This window comes from Rhinopithecus roxellana, chromosome 13 (assembly GCF_007565055.1).
Source record: "Rhinopithecus roxellana isolate Shanxi Qingling chromosome 13, ASM756505v1, whole genome shotgun sequence".
Taxonomy (NCBI): Eukaryota; Metazoa; Chordata; class Mammalia; order Primates; family Cercopithecidae; genus Rhinopithecus; species Rhinopithecus roxellana.
The window spans coordinates 92853407-92875945 of record NC_044561.1 but is presented as its reverse complement, the minus strand read 5'-3'; the positions used below and the strand labels follow the sequence as shown (position 1 = coordinate 92875945).

The 22539-nt window shown below is 46.6% G+C and overlaps 1 protein-coding gene across 1 annotated transcript in view; it reads right to left on the bottom strand.

The window, feature by feature from the left end:
* Positions 1–8665: 8665 nt before the first annotated feature.
* The window catches only part of JAG1 (jagged canonical Notch ligand 1), a 36558-nt gene continuing 22684 nt past the window's right edge, over positions 8666–22539 (bottom strand). Inside the window, exons 9-26 of the mRNA XM_010355267.2 lie at positions 21485–21598; positions 20757–20870; positions 20292–20338; positions 19779–19952; positions 19190–19340; positions 18171–18335; positions 16929–17042; positions 16318–16431; positions 16107–16220; positions 15828–15944; positions 15327–15354; positions 14751–14836; positions 13462–13575; positions 12759–12868; positions 12437–12670; positions 12088–12219; positions 11748–11898; positions 8666–10923 (exon numbers count right to left, since the gene is read on the bottom strand). Of these exons, the coding sequence (XP_010353569.1) occupies positions 10466–10923; positions 11748–11898; positions 12088–12219; positions 12437–12670; positions 12759–12868; positions 13462–13575; positions 14751–14836; positions 15327–15354; positions 15828–15944; positions 16107–16220; positions 16318–16431; positions 16929–17042; positions 18171–18335; positions 19190–19340; positions 19779–19952; positions 20292–20338; positions 20757–20870; positions 21485–21598 (2537 nt within the window). The 3' untranslated portion in view covers positions 8666–10465. The remainder of the gene's footprint in view (positions 10924–11747; positions 11899–12087; positions 12220–12436; positions 12671–12758; positions 12869–13461; positions 13576–14750; positions 14837–15326; positions 15355–15827; positions 15945–16106; positions 16221–16317; positions 16432–16928; positions 17043–18170; positions 18336–19189; positions 19341–19778; positions 19953–20291; positions 20339–20756; positions 20871–21484; positions 21599–22539) is intronic.

The window sequence follows — 22539 nt, the reverse complement described above, 5'->3', positions numbered from 1 at the left end:
GTGAAATGATGATTCTCAGGAGACACCATAGTTAAGAACTATTGTTTAAAAATGTGGTGTGTGCGTGTAAATAGCAGATGTTAAAAGAGACAGGGTCCGCTGAGTATTCTTTAGAAGAGGGGCTTTCTGCAAATCAGGAGTGTACCTACTTCCAAGTAAATGAGTAGGAATGGCTTTGGGGACAAGGTGTCAGTCAACAGTCATACATTTTAATCTTACAAAGAGATGTATTTTGTTTTCTTCTGAAGGCCCCTCTGCATTGGTTCTGCTGCTTTAGAACCTACACATCCCAACACACCCCTCATCTTTGCCAACATTGAGAAATTGTTATCCTCGTTCAGAAGATGGGTCTTTAAAGCACCTAAATAATTGTCTGAAATTTTTACATAAACCTCTGGGGTTTGCCTTTGATCATGATCATTAATATCATTAATAGGCTCTCTAAAAGTGCGTGTGAATCTCAAGTTAGCATTTGGCAGGGCAGTGGAAGAATGAACGCTTTTAAAATAGTTTGGCTCAGAAAGTGCGTCTGAAATAACCCTGTGGGAAAATCAGGAGAATTTCTCATCCTCCAAAGGATTACCTAGGATGAGATACTGACCTTGTATTTTAAGTTCAGTTGCATTTCTTAAAACCTCATTCATTACCCAGCCTGATTTATTTTAGGAGTGAAGTAGGCTGTGGGAGGGGGCTATATAATGATGTATGGTTTTTATGTTTGCTTTTTGTTTTCTGCACAGTTCCCAAAAGATTTTTATCATAACGTGTGTATATATGTCTTTAAAAAAAAAAAAAAACAACAACCAGCTTCTTCACAAGATTTACTATGGCTTTTCTCTCAGAAATTAGAGCTGAAGAATTCTCTCCTCTTCAGGCTCTTAAGGCGATCAAACCCCAGAAGGCTGAGTGTGTGCGGGGTGAGCAGAGCGCTGACCTCTGCCAGGGGAGAGGTCAGTTCAGCACACAAGACTCAAAAGGGAGGAAGAAAAAGCAACTCCTCAGCAGGGAGTTTGACTTGCTTTAGGGCAGAAGAGCTTTTATAAATGAGTTCCCAGTCTCCCACGCCCTCTCGCTTGCACTTCTGTTACCAGTCCTGTTCTGCGCTTAGACACACACACATGCACATTCCCACCTCATTTCCACTCGTTGCTTCACATCCCTCTCTCCACCTGCCCCAGGAACAGTGGAGAGACTGACAGACCCTGCTCCAGAGGAGGCAGGTGATGGATTGACTGGGAATTTTTCTAGGCCTAGCAGCTCCCAAGGCCTTTTCAGTTCCTCCTTCACACGCTTGACTGGTGAGAAGAACGCAGAAGGCTCTTTCCCAAACCCAGGGTGGGTGCCTGGGAAGATGAATACCAGCGCATCCATTCCTATTGTCAGAGGGAGAGGTGGAATGGTAAATCAGGGCAGCCCTCAGCCAGGAGGTGGGAGACTGGGCAGGGTGTTTGGGATGTGTCCCAGGAGGAGGAGCCTAGAGGGACCTTCCTGTCACAGCACTGGAGAAGGACCTTGTGAAGCAACAACACTGCTCTATTCATATATTCTCCTTAAAATGCTGCCCCAGTGAGCCTTGTCCCAGTGCCCTACTGCTTAGCACGTGGTCTGTCTGCCTGTGGCAGAGCCTGGGGCATCTAGAAAAGAATATTCTCAGGTGGCTCTCCCGTGAAAATGCCCCATCAATCTGAAGGCACTTGTAGGCAGCAGAGTTTTCTACGCCAGAGGTATTGGGGATCTGGGTTGCTTTGGGGTTCTTGTTTTGATGCCAATAAGCATCTTCACCAGGAATAACCTTCTAGATTTCAATCAAATCTTTACACAAGCTCAAAGACGAGTCTCTGCGTCCATCTGTGAATTTTCTACAGCAAATTGTCCTTGTTTTCCCTTGAAGATAGCATTTCCTGGTACCGGTTTACCAAATCTCATGTTCTTTTGGGCTCCAGTTGTAGGAACAACGTTGGTTCTTGTTTTGCATGTCTGTCAAGTCTAATTCCAGGTCCTGATAATGTTTTAGAAAAGCTCACTGAACTTAAGAGAAACCTTAATTTTCTGCTAGCAGCTATGCATGTCTGCCTAAGCCACCTGCCTTGCCCTCCATGCAAGGGCAATCCTAGCAGAGAAATGGTGGCAGAGAAACTTTGGCTTCACATTTAGCCCCTTCTCAGTGCCAAAGAAATGGCCACTGTGCAGTGACGACAGCCAAGAAGGGAACTTCCTTGTAGGGAAAGCCTCTGAGGAAGCCGGGGGTGGGAATACAAAGTATTTCTGAAATGCCCAACCCACTGAAAACCTCCAGAAAATGGAAGTCCAACATTATCTCGTTTCATAAGGAGAGAAAATTATCTCAAGACTTGAGTGTCCTGGAGTCCTCCAAGGCCAGGTATCTGAGCTTACCTCATTTGGCACGAATTTTATAAAATAGGGGTTTGGAGGGATATAGAGGAAAAAACTGTGTTCTATTCTCGTTATTCGCAGGCTGTAGACAGCTGTCGACACTCACAGACCACACACTGTTGTAGACTTCAATTAGGCACCACGTTTTGTGCAGTCCTATAGTTCATTCTTGTCTTGAATGAGCTTTTCTTTCTCCTACACTGGAAGCCGGCTCTGAATTGATCAGGGAAAAAGCTAACAACGATTTGTATAGTCACAACCAAATATAACACCTACAAGTGACAAAGCCTGGTACGATCCTTTTTAGAAGAAGCCTATGTTCATTTTCTATCCCTGTGTAACAAATTACCATAAATTGAGAGACTTAAGACAACATAAGTTTATTATCTCACAGTTTTCAACACTTCTTAGCTGGGTCCTCTGCTCAGGGTCTCATAGGCTGAAATCAGGGCTTCAGACAGGCTGCATCCTCATCCGGATGCTCAACCAGGGAAAGGTCCTCTGCCAAGCTCTCTTGTTGGCAGAATTCAGTTCCTTACATTTGTAGGACTAAGATCCGCATTGTCCCGCTGGCTGTTGGCAGGGGACCTCCTAGAAGCCATTTCGCGGGTCCTTGCCACGTGACCCCATCCATTTCGTTAATGGAGAAACCTTGGCATTGAATCACTTTCGTGCTTTGAATCTCTGACTTCTTCTGTGACCAGCCAGAGAAAACTCTGCTTTTAAAAACCTCCTGTAATTAGGCCAACCCCACCTGGATAATCTGTATTTGAAGGCTAACAGATTTGAGACTCTAATGACATCTGCAAAATCCCTTCACAGCAGTACCAGGATTAGTGTTTGATTGAATAACCAGGGGCCAGGGACCTTTGGGAGCCATCATGGAGTCCTGCCTACAACCAGATCCAACAGCACTTAGCTCTTCTCTGATGGGCCCAGTTTAATGGAGCAATGGTGAGAAAGTAGAGTGTCAGTTGGAATCTAGCTGAATTCCCTAATCTTTTAATGGTTGCTTAGAGCAAATACTGAAAGCAGTGTTCTTTCCTTTTCCTGTAGCCCTTTTCATGAATACTACAGTGGCACACATTTATTGTCACCATGACAGATGAGGAAACTGAGGCACAAAGAACTTTGGAAACTTTCCCAAGTTAGTAAATGGCAGTGCCTAGAATCCAGATCTGACAAACCTCAAAGCCCAGAAACTGTGTTGTTAGTACACACAGGTGGAAAATTTCAAACCAGGAGCTGGGAGGAAGAGCTGTGATTGGAACCAAAGAAGTCTCACTCCAGAATGCATGCTCTTGACCACTAAGCACACCACCCGGCTTTGCACACCAAGAAGGTGAAAGTAACAGTCTGGTGAAGGATCAGGCCCACGTGGAGGCTGAACGCTCTGCAGGAGACGTTCAGGACCTCTTTTGTAACTGCACTGCAGCCAACACTGTCCCACTGAGAGCTCACAGGAAGCACGGAAATGATGGGGCTTGGAGATGGAGAAAGCCAGAGGTTGTGGTCCCTCCCGGCCCCTTCCCACTCCCTTTTCTTTACTAGAGGCACTTTTTTCCTTAGTTTGTTGCAAACCTGTATGGCGTGTCACATTTGCGCTCTTCCTTTCTGCTTTATGCCTTGAATTATTTAAAAATTCTTCCAAAATAACATCACTGCAAAGCCAGAGAGAGCCCCTGAGGGCATCTGATTGTTCATGTCCTGAACTTGTGGGGGGGATTATGTTTCTGTCTTGGGGATGGGGTTTTTCCAAGTCACTCAGTGTGGGTGCCTGGGCACAGAGGAAACTTCTACACAGAATGTACTTCTGGCCTACCCTGACACGACAAACAGGTTAAGGATGACTTGTGGGAGATTTTGCTAATCCATCAGTGCTGGGTGGGGCAGAGTGTAGAGGTGTAGCCTTTTGGGGATGTCAGGTGGAGGAAGCAGAGCTGCCCACAGGCAGTTCCAGGAACTGTCAGGTGTGTCTGAACTGGCCCAACCGCACACTAGACATGGCGAACTTCATCACATTCAAGCGATCTGGATTTTAGTCCTGTTAAATGCTCAGGTGTTTTTGTGGTGATAACCTGGACGGAAGCTGCCAGGGGGAGTGGGAGTGGTTAGGGAACATGGGATGAGGCCTAATGGTAATTGCAATCACTTGACACTGGCCAAGACCCTGGCACCTGCATCTCAGACCCGGTGAACAGCAGCGCTGTTCTGAAAACGCCTATAAAATGTACATGTGTGCACATGTGTGCACACACACAGGGAGCAGTAGGACCTAGGGAGCCTGTTGATTTCCTTTCTGAACCTCTTTGCCTGCAACTCATTTTAATTCTATGAAGCAAAACCTAAAAGGGAAATCGGAAACTTACCAAGAACAAAGGAACAACCTACAAAGGAGCAGAGCTTAATCTGCCTTTGATGCAGAAAACACCTATTGCTCCCGGATTTATACAGATGTCACTTTCTAGGCGGAACCAGCTCAGATTGGCGACACTGTCTTAGCAGCCGCCTCCTGTGTCCTCCCTTGAGCCTTTGCATCCATTTTTGTGAACTGCTGATCTCCCAAGGTTTTACCCTTGAAAATCACACTAAGGGCAGGATCCCGGCATAAACCTAGCAAATTCCCAGAAGAGGCAGAAAACACAGCAACCCAGGAAGCAGGAGCCCGAAGTTCTAGTTCTGGCTATTGCTAACTCTCTGTATAACCTCGGACGAATCCTTGAACCTCTCTGGGCCTGTTTCCTCTTCTGGGAAAGAAGTGGGGGTTGGATCCTTTGATGGGTAAGGTCCTTGATTGCATTAACATCCTGTGATAAAGGTATTTCACATGTAACATCTATGATAAAGGTATTTCAACTGCACGTATCTCAGCAAGGATGAATTAAAACAGCTTTTCACTCTTCAGGTGCAGAACAGAGGGGGCCAACCTGTTTGGTTGCCTGAGTAGTGATTAGGAAGCCAGCTGCAAACTTGTATTTCCCTCTGGGATCACCGATGAACACCACCAGCCCTGCCAAGAGAGCTTCTCTTTAAAACAAAGCTGTTACTTTCATGTTGCTGGCATCTGAGTTTGCTTTCTGGATAACTCAACCCTTGGGTGCCCTGGTGTGGATATTTGCAGTGCGGGTGGGTTGGAGAAGGTAGCAGGCAGACCTCAATTCAAGGTTCTTACTGGATTTAAGAGCCTTTATTCTCCAGGTTAATTTTCCTGACTTGCATATCACAGGTTAATACTGGACCCGGGCATAATGATACATAATTTGAGACTTGTAAAAGCTGCCTTGGACTTGAAAGAAACACACTCTAAGTCAGGAAGGTTGTGCCCAGCATGCAAGAGCAAGTAATACAGGTAGAATATACGTCCAAAGCAAGAGAGCCGCACCCTTTTGACATGATCTCAGAGGGTGCCGTGCAGGATTTAGGCTCCTCGGCTGCCAGGCAGCGATACCACGGCAGCCCTACAAGCATCACTCCCCCCAACCTGCTCTTAGTTTTATTTTAACAGCCATTGGAAGGCAATGGTTTGCAAACGGAAATTCATTATTTTTAATAGACCCCGAAATACCTCGTGGACTTGAAGTGATGCAACAAGATTACCCTAATGGTTTCTAAACTTTGTTTTTAAGACTTCTGGGGCCAGAACCATAGAGAACTGCCTTAGGGCACCCTTCTAGCTCAGATAACCAAGCTGTTTGTTGGCGTTGCTGGAGACTGACATACCCTGAGCCGGGATGTTTAGCTGCTTGTGGGGTGGAAAAAAAATGTTAAGAAAAATAATTGTTGTTTTTGCAAACTATCTATTTAAAAACAGAACCTCAGGAAGCAGATTTCTGTTCCAATGCTTGGATGAATCAGAGCTTACAAAGTATAAATACACATTAGCAGGAGGAGGCTTCCCATAACCCATGTGCTTGTATGTCTTCCCAGACCAGGAACCTCTGAACTCCTGTTTCTCATTCCCAGTAGAGGCAAGAAAGAGACCCACAGTTGAAACGGAAATGGTGGAGCATCGCTCAGCCCAAGTTTCAAAGCCCGATAGGCCTGTAGAACTTTTTTTTTCCTTTAAAGGCAACTGGTTTTTTGCTGCACATTTGCTCACGTTGGCGCACGAGCACACAGGTGTAAGCCATTTGGAAAGGTGGGAAACCCACGCTCTGGCCCATTTGGCTCCTTGCTACGTAAGAAATATTACAGAATAAGTTAATTTTGACTCACTGACCCCTCGGATCAGCTAATAGGCATGAAGCACTTAGACCACAACTTGCTCAAGGAGCAGTGTAATTATTTTACTTAAAAATGATGTCAGGTGGCAATTTAGCAACAAACTGGCTTCCAGGCTATTTAATTCAGTTTAACAAGGAGGAAAAACATTATAATTAGTTAAGAACTGGTACTGTAGCACTTTAGCAGAGTCGCTCTCAATTTTTAGAGTGCATGAGTGGGGGAAGAAGAGCGAGCTTGTCAAAAATTCAGATTCCCAGGCTCCACTTCTGGTGCATCTGGTCTAAGAGGGTCATGGACCGGGCCTGGGAATCTGCATCTTAAAATTGTAAACCCTCTCGCAAATCATCAGTCTCATTTGGCTTTTAGTCAATTAAGATGTATCCTCCCCTCCACTTTCTATTCAAATTCTATATCATGTAAGCATAGAATCTCAGGACAGAGCTTCCCATCCTAAACACACCAGCTTTAAGTGTTCTTTCCTAGAGTTTCGTGGGATATTCTAATGCTAGAGTTCTAGTTAGCCAAGTTTCTGGACTGAAAATTTCAGGGGCCTTCCAGGGCCCCTTTAAAGAGAGCCCAGAGTGTTCCTGGGGAATGAATGGTAAAGGCACTGAGTCCCTTCCTCTGTACTTCCCTAACCCCCAAGGATAACCAGAGCACCACTGCCTGCTTCCTTGTTCCTGAAGGGGAAAATTCACCCTTCACAATTAAAGTCCTGGCACTGAGGCATGTCTAGAAGAGGCTGATCTATGCCCTCCCAATACCACGGGTGTCCCTGACAGAAGGTGAGTTAAGACACCACCCATGAATCCCAAGATCCCTTCCCTCCTGGAATAAAGAATTGCAGAGGCTCATTCAACTTTTTTTTTTTTTTTTTCTTGGCACAAAAGCATCTGGCAGCCACCCAAGGAATTCTGGGGTCCTGCAGAATCCAAGTTTACAAACCATCAGAACAAGGTTTTGCTTCAGGATAGTGTTTGACTCCACTGCTGCGAAATGACTGTCCCCTGTCCAGTAGAATCTACACTTCTCCCTCCCTCTGACCCCACCTTACAGAAACCCAGCTGTCTACTGGCAGACATTAGTGACAAAGCAGAGCTACGCTAGGGTAGAGCAAGATGTCATGGAAACCTCAACTCTTCACTGTCCAGGCCCTTCAGGCTACCTCCCCAATAAGCCAAAATGGTGTTGGCCACTCTTTGGGTTGTTACAACCCCAAATCCCTTGATGGTCTCTGCTCATGCACAGGGAGCCCAGAACACTTAAAGCCCATCTTTCATTCTTAATCAAGATGTTCCTTAGCATAACTCCAAGCCTAGAAGAAAAAATAAAAGCTTTCCCGAGAACAAAGAAAAATATTTCCATCAGCTTTTCCTCCAAAGTTTGCTGTGCCAGTTATATGAAAACTGGACGTGTGTGGACAGGCCTGAATGTTGAAGCACTGGGGGATGGCTCTGAGAAGGGTGAGCTTTGGCTTTCCTAACCAGAAGCAGGGAACTCCTGGTGACTCTGCACGGCTGCTGGAAGCTGTCCATGTGCTTGTTACCACAGCTCTTTCCTTCCGCAGAGGTACCAGAGGCAAAGCTTATCCCACACCCCACCACGCGATGCGGGGGCAGGGCCTCCACCAGCCACAAGTGAGAGAACCAGAGCTCTCCTGCCCGTGACAGGTGAGGACAGCCCCAACTCTGGAACCTCACAGAAGACCAGAACACCAGCACTCCAAGGCTGCATGGTGAGGCCAGAACACTCATTCCCTGGGAGCAAGGTGATAAGTGATGAGCCCGAACGCCAGAAGCTTGCAACTACCACCTCCTGTGCCGTGAGGAAACCACCCCATGGGTAAATGTGCACAAGAGTCATTTCAGACCACACCCTTACAACAGGACATTAATATGAATCTAAGTAGCCAGGGAAAAAAAAAAGGCAGACATTAAATCTCCCTGCTCATTTCCCAACACCAATTCCAAACCCTTTAAAACCCTTTCAGTGCGGTGGCCAGTTCCCCTGATTGCTCACAAACAATTCACCTCCACACTACAGGCCATTAATCCAGTGGTGTTTATTCAAGCAGTATTCACACTTGCTGTTGAATAACAAGGGAATCAAGGCTCCCCTAGATGGGGCTCCCACAGCTCCAGCTTTACAGCAGCCCCAGGTCTTTGAGAACTTCAGATGAGCTTTGTGGTTGAAAAGCCTTTCAGTTCTTCCTCCATGCCTGTTAGGCAGAGCCTATTATACCCCCGATTACCAGAACAGACTCAGCGGGGTGGCAGATGCACACGGCAAAGCCGGGTAGAACTACGTAAGCTCAGAAGAGGCCACACTGTTCCATGTTTTCATACAAAAAAATTTAATAAATATTACTTTTCAAAATTTATTGCCAAGAACAACACATCAAAGATGCATTTTTATGTTCATATAACACTAATAGGACAACACAAAGTATCTTCACGGTCTCAATGGTGAACCAACAAGATTACTCTGTTTTATAAGCCTTTTTGATCTTGAACTTCGTAATAGCACTTTGATTTCCTCACTTAAGGCAGGCAGTGTACTCTATGGCAAATCTAAACAGTGATCTTACTGGACATTTTATGGTTCAAGTATTCAACTAGCTTATTAGAATACTCCCTAAATGCAGAAGATTAAAAAAAAAATCAATTCTACAAGTGGTTCAGTATTACGTACGAATGGTGAAAAGAAATCAGAATTTACAAAGTAAGATTTGTGTGCTTCCAACTTCACACAATTAATTTGATGTTTTTAATCATATTCAACCACTCACATTTTGGCTACGTTAAGTCATAGCTCAACTTGTTCCCTTACTGCTCTGCAGCAGATCACCTGCCTGTCTCTTTTCAAGTCTAAAGCAGAAAAACAAAAAAACAAAAAACCTGTTCTAGACTAATCCTCAAACTGCCTCAGTCAGTCCTTAAAACGTGTTTTAAGTGATGCTATAGAAGGTGTTTTAAACATCTGACATCGTACAAAAAAATTCCATCAGTATTCTGGGCACGGAAGCCCATCCTATTGTTTTAAAATAAACTATTTTCAAACACCTTAATTTTGGCTTATAGGCAACAAGTAATGAGAAGAATTAAAAAAAAAAAAAAAGCCATACACTTACAATGCTATCAAAAACCTTCAATTCTAAACACATACATATAAATAAAAAGGAATGATGTTTTAAGGCTCTTATTAAGTTAATAAATCAAATATACACAGTGATTAATAAAAAAGAATTATTTACATAACTATACAAAGTTCTACTTTTGACATTTTTTTCTTCTTTAAATTCTTCATTTTACCAGCAACTGCTGACATCAAAGTCTCCCCTCCCCCAACAACAAAAATACAATAAAAAAAATAAATAATAAAGTCATTTGTGATCGTTGCTGTGGTTCTGAGCTGCAAAGGCACTTTCAAATACAGAACTACTTGTACGTCATCATAAAACCAATATACAAAAACAACTCAAGAGTCAATAAATATAAATAAAACTATGATCTAAGACTGCATCACCATTAGGACATCTGGCAGAAGTGGGAGCTCAAAGAGCAGGGGGCTGGGCAGGCTCCTGGGAGCCCGATCCGAGACGTGTCGGCTGCAGGGGGACAGACAACCAGGGTACTGTCGACTAGCTTTTTGCATAGCTGTGAGATGCGGCACTCGATTTCCCAGCCAACCACAGAAACTACCATTGCCAGTGTAAGCCAGCTTGTCAAAACTTAAATTAACACAGGGATTCTAAGTCAACAACAGCCTCAGACTCGAGTATGACACGACAGTTTAAAGAACTACAAGCCCTCAGACTCTACCTAGCGGCAGTGGTGCCCGCGGTCTGCTATACGATGTACTCCATCCGGTTTAAGCTCTGGGCACTTTCCAAGTCTCTGTTGTCCTGTTTGTTTGTCCAGTTTGGGTGTTTTGTCGGCGTGCTGTTGGGGGGCTTCTCTTCTCTGTCTACCAGCGTGTACGCCGGCTGCTTGGCAAACCGGGCCTTCTGCTGGTGTTTGTCCATGTCGTCCTCTTCTACTTCGGAGTTGTGTGTCCTTATTTTAGACATTTTGGAGTTCTTGTTCTCGTAATCCTTGATGGGGACGGTGTTGGCCCCATGTTTCTCAATGGGGTTTTTGATCTGGTTCAGCTGCTCCCGCACGTTGTTGGTGGTGTTGTCCTCGGAGGCCGAGTGTGTGTGGCTGCCCGGCTTCCTCCGCTTCCGCAAGCACCAGTAGAAGGCCGTCACCAAGCAACAGATCCAAGCCACGGTTAAGACAGAGCTCAGCAAGGGAACCAGGAAATCTGTAAGGCAGGCACAAAACCAATTAACTCTCCAAGAAAGAAAGAAAAAAGCATCACCGCAGGAACAAAAGAATACCAACAGTGGTTCTCCTGCCCTTTGTCCCTCAGACGGGGGCCACAGGGACAAATCCCTTTTCATCATTGCATATGGTCACTTCACAACTTGATAAGCAAATGCTGGGATCAAGCCCCTGCAGACCTTGATACTCTTATCCCTGGAGAGACTGGGTGAAGCAGCAGCTCCTACAGGTTCTTTGACTTCACATGGGGAGAGCAGTGTCTTGTTAAGTCTGGCTACTGAGGCAGCTCAGTACAGGAGTCAGTTTTCAGAACTAGAAACGCGATTCAAATTAGCACAGACAGCTCAAACGTGCCATGGCTCCATGCCCAATCTCTCTCTTGGCTGAAACAGTGCTCGAGATCCTCAGGAGGGAAGCCTGGACATCCTGCAGGGCCATCAAGCCTCACAGCCCTCAGCAGTGGCTGGGTTGTCCCAGGACACCTAAATGCCAAGTCAGGCTTTGTACAGCTTCAAACTCAAGGCCAAAGGACAAGCAGTGTCCTAGGGCTTTGTCATGGATCTAGGCACAATACCTGTTCTGCAGGGAACATTGCATAGTGTGTTGGGAAAGAAAATATGAGGCAGATCTCTATTCCCATGGGCCATGTGACCGTAGTCAAGTAGGCTGCCCTCAGTTCTGTTAAATTGGGAGCTCCTGCAAGGGTAGGACACTGTCAAGTAATCCCCCGACCTGATGGCTTTATTGAAGTGTAATGAGATCATCTGTCATCACACAAATAAACTAGTCCCACTTGACACCTACCTGTTCTGTTCTTCAGAGGCCGCCTCTGAACTCTCACTTCTGCAACAGCAGCAATGAGCGAGCTGTTTCCATCACGTTTACTAACAAGATCAATTATTTTGTCAGTGATTTCCTTGATCGGGTTTCCATCATCCCGTATATCTTCAGCAGACTGGAAAAAGAATGATCAGACTTGAGAGTCAGGGGAATATTCAAAGCAGCCTTTCTTCAAAATTACTTGACAATCTGTGTCTGCAAAGCTTTTTGTCAGTGAATTTGCTCCATTCAGACACTGGTTAACCGAAGTTTGTTAACTGCCTTGCAGTCAGAATAGTGAGGTGTGAATGGGTCTTATACTTACAATGGCCACATGTATTTCATTGTTCGCTGAAGGGGAAGGCTCACAAGCGATGTAGATTGAATATTCAGCGGAAACATTCTTCAAAATATTCAAATTCCGCAATTCACTGCAAATGTGCTCTGTAGTAAGACCCTGTAACGATTTTAAAAACCCACACACGTGTAAGATTGAGAGGAAGAACAAAAGGCTGAGATGTTCTCTTTGAGGCTGGGCTAAGTTCAAGCTCACTTTACTATAAGACAGGAATTGAGGCTAGGGAGAACTAGATCCTAGCTCATGACATTCCTCCTTTAAAGCAAGCAAGCAGACATCCACCATTCCAAAATAAAAATAAAAACTTGTTACGTACTGGTGACATCATCTCCTTGTTAAAGGTAAATGTGATGTTCGCACAGTTATCCTGGTAATAGGAGTCAGAGGTGCACTTCGTCTTCACCGGCTGGAGACTGGAAGACCGACACTCGCCCACACCAGTGCAGGGGTGGACGAAGCACTGGTCGTCCAGGATGGGGATGCAGCTCTGCCCGCTGGGGCACTCGCTGTGCCCTTTGTGGAGCAGGCATGGTCGAGGGCCACACCAGACCTGGAGAAAAACAGAAGCTGGCAGCTTAGCAGGCATGCTCACCCCGATTCCAGAACACAGGTGAATTGCGGCAGCCATCATGTCCTACCTTTGAGCAGGCGATCCGTCCATTCAGGCATTGGCAGGTATTACAGTCATCATCCCATTTGGCCCCATCTGGTATCACACTCCCCATGGTGATGCAAGGTCTCCCTGAAACTGACAGGTGGAGACTGGTGAGCAGTTTATTTTTCTGTGAACCGGATCAGGGTTCAATTCTTTGGTCCCTGTTATGAAATGGTTACACCTGTGCCCTTTGCCATGTTAAGATCATTCTTCCCACAGTAACAGCATGTATACTTCCTACCTTTGCTGGCTCTGCGCTTGGCCACAAGACCTGCTCTGGCCAATGTAACATTGGCAGATGTGATGTAAGCAGAGCCTGTGACCAGCCTCTTGCACGCCTACCATTGGCAACGAAAGGAATATGCCCCAGACACAGCCACTGGCCGAACTGAACCCAACCCACAGCACAATCTTTCTGCCCATGCTGCATATCGTAAGCAGTAAAAATAATGCTTGCTGCAAGCCACAGCAGTTTGGGATGGTTTGGTACACAGTACTGTGGCAATAGCTGACCAAAAACAGCTACCTGTTTTGGGGAAGACTCTTCACGTTTCCCTTTCCTTGCAGCCCCCCACTGTGTGTTCCCTCCCTGAGCACAGTGGCTTATTTGCGAAAAGTCAAAATGGTGACTGCAAAGGTCACTCACCCCAGAAGACCCATGGGCAGCTGGAGCCTGGCACACATACCTTCCTGGCACTTGGCACCACTGTGCCCTGGAGGGCAGATACACCGGTAGCCATTGATCTCATCCACACAGGTGGCTCCAAAGGCACAAGGTGAAGACTGGCATTCATTGATGTCTAGAAGAAATGGAGTTCAAGTTTAGGGACTGATGGTTTGTAGCAATGTTTTGAGATTTTTATTGACATAATGTACTAGAAAAGCATATTATCATAAGCTTGATGAATTTTCACTCAGGTAAGCAGCATCCAAAAGAAGAAACAGATCATCTATTGCAAAAACCTCTCATCATTGGCCCCCAAGGGCCGCCACCATCCTGAATTCTAACAGTGGAGAACCATTTTGGGAGGCAGCAATTTTTAATTTGATTCCTTTCTCTGACAGTGCAGTTTACAGCAAGCCTGGCAAAGTTTCCTGGAAAGGGTGAGACGGTAAACATGTCGGGCTTTGTGGAGTATATAGTCTCTGTCACAACTATTCAACTCTTGTGGTATCATGAAAGTAGCCATAGACAATACTTAAATGAATGTGTGGCTGTATGCCAAGAAAACTGTATTTATAAAAACAGACAGTGGGCTGGAGACAGCCCCTAGGCCACAGTTTGCCAACTGTTTATTTAGAAACATGAAACAGATACAACCTGCCCCCATCTAGTGCTGAAGACTAGTTAATCCCAGACTTGGATTTCAAGCACCAGTAAAATTTCAGACAATTTGGGTACAAGAATCAAACCATAACTACTCTAGCACCTTTTTTTGTTCTGTAAGAGAAAGGGCTTGTAAAAAAAAAAAGTAGAGAAAAGGCTCGAAATAATACGTTTTAAACTTCTTGAAAAATTGCATTGCCTGCCCGTATTTTCCTATTTTAGTCATTTCTCCAGGGCCTGATCAGACCCAACAGAGACAAGCCTCTGGAAGCCACAGTCGTCCTCCCTTCCGTTTGTATTAGCTCTATCCTATACCAGTGTAGCTGCGGTTAACATCTGCTTGCCCATAATTTCATGTTAGTCATGGGGAAATGCACACACTTTCTTCAGGACCCCAGTGTAATCATCAGATTCTGTGGCTGGCACTCTCTCCCCAAGAACAAGGAGGGCGACACCACCCAGGGAACCACCAGCAGGTACCTGGGAGGACCAGCCTGGGAAATCTTAATCCTAGCTGGAAGAGGGAGATCCTTTGCTCTCTGAGAGCTACTTAAACGGAATGGTGGCTTTTAAAGATGAAAGTCTCGGGCTGAGGTATGGAATGAAGGGGTAAAGCCATTGGGAAAATCAGACAGGGACAGTCCTTACTTATTCTGCAGTCAGGTCCAGCAAAACCCGGGGCACATTCGCACCGGTACCAGTTGTCTCCATCCACACAGGTGCCGCTGTTGTAACTGAGAAAGCAAAGACCAGCCTTGGTTACCAACCTCCCAGTCCATTATTCTGGCTGCCAATCACTCGCATGTCACCAGTTACAGTCAGTGGCTCTCACCTCATGGCTATTGCCTGGGGAACTTTAAAGAATACTGATGCCTGGGTCCCACCCCCAGAAAGTCTAATTTCATAGGTCTTGGTTGCAGCCCAGGCAGTGGGATTTTTAAAAGCTCCCAGGTGATTCTGGTGTGCAGCCAAGGTTGAAAAATCACTGCTCTAAATGAGGACACAAGCTGGCTAATTAAAGTGTGGTCCATAGAGCAGCAGGATCGCTTCACCTGGGAGCTTGTTAGAAAAGCAGTCTGAAGCCCCACCCCAGACCTCCTGACTCAGAACTTGCATTTTAAACACGATCCCTGGGTGATTCACACACTCACACACACACACACACACACACACACACACACACGATACTGGACGAGTGCTGGCTTAAAAGGATGTCACACTTACCAGGGATGAGGGCTGCAGTCATTGGTATCTGCAAAGAAAAGACAACTTAATAGTGAGGCCTTCAACAGGGAAAGCGGTCTTAGCCCTAAGTAAAACCACCACTTATTTCCTTAATACCCAAATGATAAAGTCGTAGTTAACACCAGCAAAATACCTTTGCTAAATTGGAACCAGGCCCGCACTACACTTAGTTTTGCTGTGGGACACATGTACACAGGAAGAGGCCCTGGTAGGGGATAGGGGTGGGGGTGAGAATGGAAGGAGACAGGCTGCTGGTCAGACCCAGAGCTGGGAACTGAGACGCCATCTGTCTCCACTTATCTCATTGGCGACTTTCTCATGCCCAGGTCAGGGCTGTATCCCATCAAGTCATTAATGCAGACCCAGGTGATACAAAAGCAGACATCAAACAGCTCTGCTTCTGGTTTCCATTGCAAGTCCCCAAGGGTGTCAGGATCTGCTCCGACAGCCCTGGGAGAGTTCAAGGGGGAGGACACTCACTCTGAGCACAGATGGGTCCCTCCCAGCCTTCCTTGCAGACGCACGTAAAGGACTCGCCGTTGACCACACATGTGCCCCCATTATGGCAGGGGTTGGGCAGGCAGCTACTGTTTCTGGCTATAAAGAAGAGCAGACACGACCACCCTCCCTGAGTATCCAGAAACAGTCTGGAGGGGCAAGAACCAGGCCCAGAGAAATACCATAGGCTCCAGGGGCCAACCAGCAGACACGCCCAGGTGGCCATGCCCACTGCAGATCCCACGTGGGGCAGAAAGTTACCTATGTTACAGGTGGTTCCTTCCCAGCCGCCAGGACACATGCACTTAAAAGCATCCCCCTCATCATAGCAGGTGCCACCGTTGTTGCATGTGGCCTCGTCACACTGACTGTCACCTGGAAGAAAATATCTCAGTGTGAGTCCCAGTGGCCCCCTCCCACAGGAGACAGGGAAGGGTCTCAGAGATAGCATCCAAGGCCAACTACCACTTACGTGAGTGGCAGGTCTTTCCTTTCCACCCGTTTTTACAGTCACAGTAGAAGTCATTGACCAGGTCGCGACACGTGCCCCCATTGTGGCAGGGGTTCTGGCTGCAGTCATTAATATCTAGAATCAAAGAGGAGACAATCGGCTGAAGACCAAGTCCAGGACCACTCACGACAGGCAAGAGCCAAGCCTTTCCTACTGCTACATCCAACACCCTATTCTGAGAACAGCCACAGTCGTAGTACTTTAACACAATCAGGCTTTTGCAGGAATAAAGGGGCTCCCAACCAGGTTACTTTGAATGCCACAAGTTAGGCAAGATGTGGGGTGGGCCTCTGGAAGTCCCATGAAATTAAAGTAGAAATATGACTTTCCTTGCAAGCAGGAATATTTATTACACAGTCAAATTCTATAGCTCCTCAGCAGAAGTTCCTCCCCATAAGCTGTCATCAGTACTCAAACGCAAATGAGACACAAGTGATACTGTCCCATTGCAGACATCACTGGGGTCTCGCTTCCAGAGATTTCCAGGACAAAGAAAGATTTCCCACATTGAGGTGGGATCCCTCCAACATGACCCATACATCCCAGAGCTCCCCAAACAGTGGCAGACTCACTGGTTTCACAGTAGGCCCCCTCCCAGCCGTCACTACAGATGCACTTGTAGGAGTTGACACCATCGATGCAAGTACCACCGTTTCTACAAGGGTTGCTCTCACAATCATTAATATCTACCAAACAAAGCAAAAAAAAAGAGCTGAAGGACAAGTGAAGCCATAGACAAGCACTGTTCAGCAGTTTTCATGGCTCCCTCCTGACACAATGCACCTGGCACCTCCACCTGCCACCCTCCATCAGGGCTGTTTCTCAAATTAGACAGGCGGCTTATCAAGCAGAGGCTTCCAGAGTGCCTTACCCACTTAACGCCCTCACATGGGCATTCAGTCACCTGTACTTGGTGAAAGTGGGGAAGAAACTCCTAAAGAGGAACCACCCAACCTAGCAACATTCCAGAATGTTCCAACATAGATATGGAGGCTCCGAGGCAGAGTGATCTGGTAAATTGAACACAACCTCAGTCTTAGATCCCAGATGTAAGGATAAGCCTCGACCAGTCTTCCCCAGCCTTGCTGTTTCTGATTAAAACAATTTCGCCGGGCGCGGTGGCTCAAGCCTGTAATCCCAGCACTTTGGGAGGTCGAGACGGGCGGATCACGAGGTCAGGAGTTCGAGACCATCCTGGCTAACATGGTGAAACCCCCATCTCTACTAAAAAATAAAAAAAAAAATCTAGCCGGGCGAGGTGGCTGGTGCCTGTAGTCCCAGCTACTCAGGAGGCTGAGGTAGGAGAATGGCGTAAACCCAGGAGGCGGAGCTTGCAGTGAGCTGAGATCCGGCCACTGCACTCCAGCCTGGGCGACAGAGGGAGAAAAAAAAAAAACAATTTCAACACTGCGGGGCACGGTGGCTCACACCTGTAATCCCAGCACTTTGGGAGGCCGAGTGTGTTGGGGGGGGGCGGATCATCTGAGGTTGGGAGTTTGAGACCAGCCTGATCAACATGGGGAAACCCCATCTCTACTAAAAATACAAAATTAGCTGGGCATGGTAGCACATGCCTGTAATCCCAGCTACTGAGGAAGGCTGAGGCAGGCAGGAGAATCGCTTGAACCTGGGAGGCCAAAGGTTGCGGTGAGCCAAGATCGCGCCACTGCACTCTAGCCTGGGCAAGAGCAGCGAAATTTGGTCTCCAGAAAAAAAGAAAAAGAAAAAACTTTCAACACCAATGATCCCAGGGCGGCGCAGGGGCAGGGACAGACTGGGGAGCACTGGTCCCTTCCCGGATGAGGGAGTCTTACTTTCATGGCAGTATGTTCCCGTGAAGCCTTTGTTACAGTCACAGGTGAATTTGCCTCCCGACTGACTCTTGCACTTCCCGTGGGGACCACAGACATTCGAGGAAATATATCGCACCCCTTCAGGTGTGTCGTTGGAAGCCATGGCCACTGTGCAACTGTCAATCACTAGAAGATAGGCTTGGGATCAGATCACAGCCATGCACCCACAGACGCAGCATTCCTAAGCCAAGGGCCTAGGCCAAGCCCACTTTCCTGGAGACAGGGACCCTCTGGCTAATGAGACACTCCCCAGGGAAGCCAAGATACTGGCAACATGCCACATCACATTATGATGTGGCAAAGTCGAGACTCCAGGCAAAGAGTTTTAAAGCATTTTCTCCCTCCACAACCAGGAAAACCCACACGCTTGCAGGTCCCCTTCATGCTATCTTTGACATCTACCCAATTTGGTAAACACTTGCTAAGGAAAAAGGACCTGCTTTATTCACTTCCTTTTTGACCTTAAGCAAGGCTCAAGGACAATCTTATAGAAGCTTTAAATGTTGTGCTACCTAATACAGCAGCCACCGGCCACATGTGGCTATTTACATTTAAATGAACTAAAATGAAGTAAAAGCAGTTTCTAGTTGCGGTAGCCACAGTCTACATTGCCTGGGGCTCCCACACCTGACCGTGCAGATACAGAACATTCCCCCAGTCTGCCGTTGCAGGAAGTTCTGTTGACAGTGTTGTTCTCAGGCATTTGCCTCAGCGTTGCACATCAGCCCACCCCAGAACAGGAATGCTAAATGGATTTCACATTCTCTCCCCTGGGCTACTTGTAGACATGGCTCTCCCACTGGCAGGCCTGAATAGATTGTTTCCACGTGTTGCGGCCCGCTACACAGACAGCATCATTTCACTGTAGAGGTCCTCCTCACCAATACATTACTTCTCAAGTGTAGCAAGGGGCAGCGGTAGTAAGTGGGAACAAAAGGAAAAAGTCGGGAGACAGCCAGGTCCCAGGAGAAGGGAGGTACCTTCACACGGGGTCGTGCGGCAGTGGTCTTTCAGGTGTGAGCAGTTCTTGCCCTCATAGTCCTCGGGGCACTTGCAGAAATAGTCGCTGGCACGGTTGTAGCACTGGGCACCATTCTGGCAGGGATTAGGCTCACAATAATCGATGTCCAGCTGCAAATATCAGGAACAGGGAAAAGGGGGAGGGATCAGGGTAAAACAAAGGTGTCATGATAACTTCTCTGGGGCAGCAGGCACTGGAATCTGACAGTTCCTTCTGTTTCTATTAGAAGACACCCTGTAAGATACATCTCCATGCCCTAGGGACTGCCAATGTCCATATTTGAAACAACGGAGCAGAGTGGGAGAGGGAGCCCAAGAAGGGGTGGAGGGAACCAAATAGAACACAAAGAGGAAGACACTAAGAAGAAAATAATTCGTCAATATCTCCTTCCACCAGCATTTGTCTAGCAGAGACTCTGTTATCAATAGGATGTTAACAGATGTCAGGAAATTCCAGACATAAGAGCTGAGGGAGGAATAAAGGGGAAGTGGAGGAGGCAGCGGCTCTGCTGTAAAAACTTGGCCATCTGAGGTTTTGCCACCACTCACCTGACAGAGGTTTCCAGAGAAACCAGTGGGACACAGACACTGGAATCTGTTGATTTCATTCTGACAGTGACCCCCATTCAAACAGGGGTTGCTGGCACATTCATCGATGTCTCTCTCACAGTGATCGCCTGCATAGCCAGGTGGACAGATACAGCGATAACCATTAACCAAATCCTGGAAGAGGAGAAGGAGAGAGAGAGACACGTGCTTTTTTTTCTATGTATTCCACAAACACAGGGCTTCAGCGGTTTAGCATGACTGTTGCGGTTTTGCTGGTTCACTGAAATAGCCAAATGCCAAACCTCTGTAAATGGTTAGAGGAATTTCTACGTGCATGCCTTCAAAATGACTCCCACGAGGCTGGGGTAACATAAGCCCTAGTGAAACTTCTGAGAGACTCGTTTTTCACCCAAGTTTTTAAATCTCACAGGGACAGAGCTCTCCCAGTGTCACACAAATCTAAAGATTTGTTGTCAATTGTCAAAGTTTTGATTTAAGCAAAGATTTACATACCCGACAGGAGGCGTCATTCTGACACTGGCCAAGGCAGTCATTAATATCTAAAAAATAAATAAGTCATCATTTTAAAGAGGTAATTTACAGTGAAATTGGGCTTAATTGAAAAGCCTTCTCAGCTCAGGATAGATAAGTTTCAAATCAGATTTCCTGTGTGCTTCCCGTGAGATAAGGTTATTAGGCTGGGTGGGGACCCTCCCTAATTCTTCCAGAATGAGGGAGTGAAACTTCACATCATTGTTTCAGCCACATTATCAGAATATGGCTGGTTTTAGCAGCTAAATGAGCCTGATAAATGAGTGTCTGTTTTCACTGCTGCACTGACCACTCCCTCTCAAAAAAACATTCCCACTCTAAGGTTTTTCTTCTACTGCTCCAGTCGTAGGACTGGAGCCTCAATACAGACCAGCAAGTTGGCTACCCAAGTGTCATGAAAATCAAAATGGAAACAAAGTCACTCACTTATGTCACAATTCTGACCCATCCAGCCAGGAAGACAGTCGCAGTAGTAGCTGGCAATGAGATTCTTACAGGATTTGGCGTTTACACAAGGTTTGGCCTCACATTCATTTGCATCTGAAAGGAGATGGGGATGAGCATGAGAAATGAAGTTCAACCCGAATCTCCCCCACCTTGTAAAAAAGAAAAGAACAGGCCAGAGTTTGTCTGAGACATGAGACATTTTAATAAGCTAGCTAAATAAAAGATACTAGAGGTTCCCGCTATTATAAGCATCTGATCCCTCTCCCTAGCCATTATCCAATAAGAACGCTAATTGATAACTTTCCAGCTGCTAGTTAACCAGCCCCCAACAGAACAGCAGAAAGCCACCAGGCATTTCTGTGCAAAACCCAGTGCAGCCTAGTTGCTGGGATTTAAATGTGGCAAAAAGAATGCAGACAGCTCATTCCTCATGAGATCATCCCCGTTTGGAACCCAGCTGAACACTCCTCGGACAGACGATTGACATGGTTCAAGGAATCCCACGACTTTCCCACAGGGCCTAAAAGAGCTAGTCCATTTGCATTCAAGTTATTTCTCCCAGGCCTGCTAGACTCTTGATAATAAATTACTTCTTAGCATGATGGAGTGTGAACTCACACTGCCGGCCACACGCTCGTCTTCTGTAACGGCTTTGACAATCAAAGCCAACCTTGATATAAAAATTACAGTCGCAGGGATTTTCTTACCTAACTGGCATGTTTTGCCAGTCCATTGTGGGGGGCACACACACTTAAATCCGTTAACCAGGTCCTGGCAGGTGCCACCGTGGGAACAGTTATTAGGAGAACAGTCATCAATGTCTGGTCAACAAGAAAAGGAGGGGGTTGACAATTTAATTCAATCCATCTGACAGTTACATCCTTTAACATCACCTCTCACATGAGGGGCTGTCATTGAAGAGCCAGACACCTGCTACAAGGAAAGCTACAGTAGGACAAGTGGGACGGTGACGATAAGGCCGAAGCCTTGATTTTAGCTTTAAATCCCCCACTGCCCCAGTTCATGTAATCCCCAACCTAAGTAGTGGGGAGAAAGACAGCTGGATCCTGACAGAGCATCCGCCCAGGAGGAACACAGGACATCTCTATCTGCCTAATCTTTATTTTTAAAGAAAAGTTTCATCATGGCTCAGAAGTAGCTAAGGAGTAAGGAAAAACAGTTATTTCAGGTGGAAAACCTTATTCTTCTTATTTGCTTAGAGTTTGCCCAAAATAGCACACCTAGAGGCTGCATTCTCCACTTCTGCTCTGACCAGAGAGAACTCCTGACAATTTATCAAGTATTCATTTTTGTGTCTTTATGACAACCCTCAGAGACGGGAATTGCTACTGTGCCATTTAAAGAGGGCCCTAGGCGCTTCTGTGGCCTGCTGGAGTTCCGAAAGTGATGGGTGGGGGCCCAGGACCAGCACAGGCAAGCTGACCCCAGAAATCCACATCCATAACCACACCTGGGGTGCTGATGACAGCGGTTCTTAGGCCTGGCTGCACTGAAGAATTTCAGAAGTTTATCAGAGACCATGGACTCCCGGATTCTGGAGGGAATCTGGGGGACCCAGAGATTTACACTGTAAGGCACCCCAGGTGATTCTGACATACAGCCCTGTCTCACAGCCAAAGGAACTCTGCAGGCCAGGTTCTTCTTTTGGGGCCCCCGGCCCTATGACAAAATCCAGTAGTGAGTGACAACCTCCCCTGAAGGCAGCCTCTCCATGGCTGCAAGGAGAATAACCACAATTGGA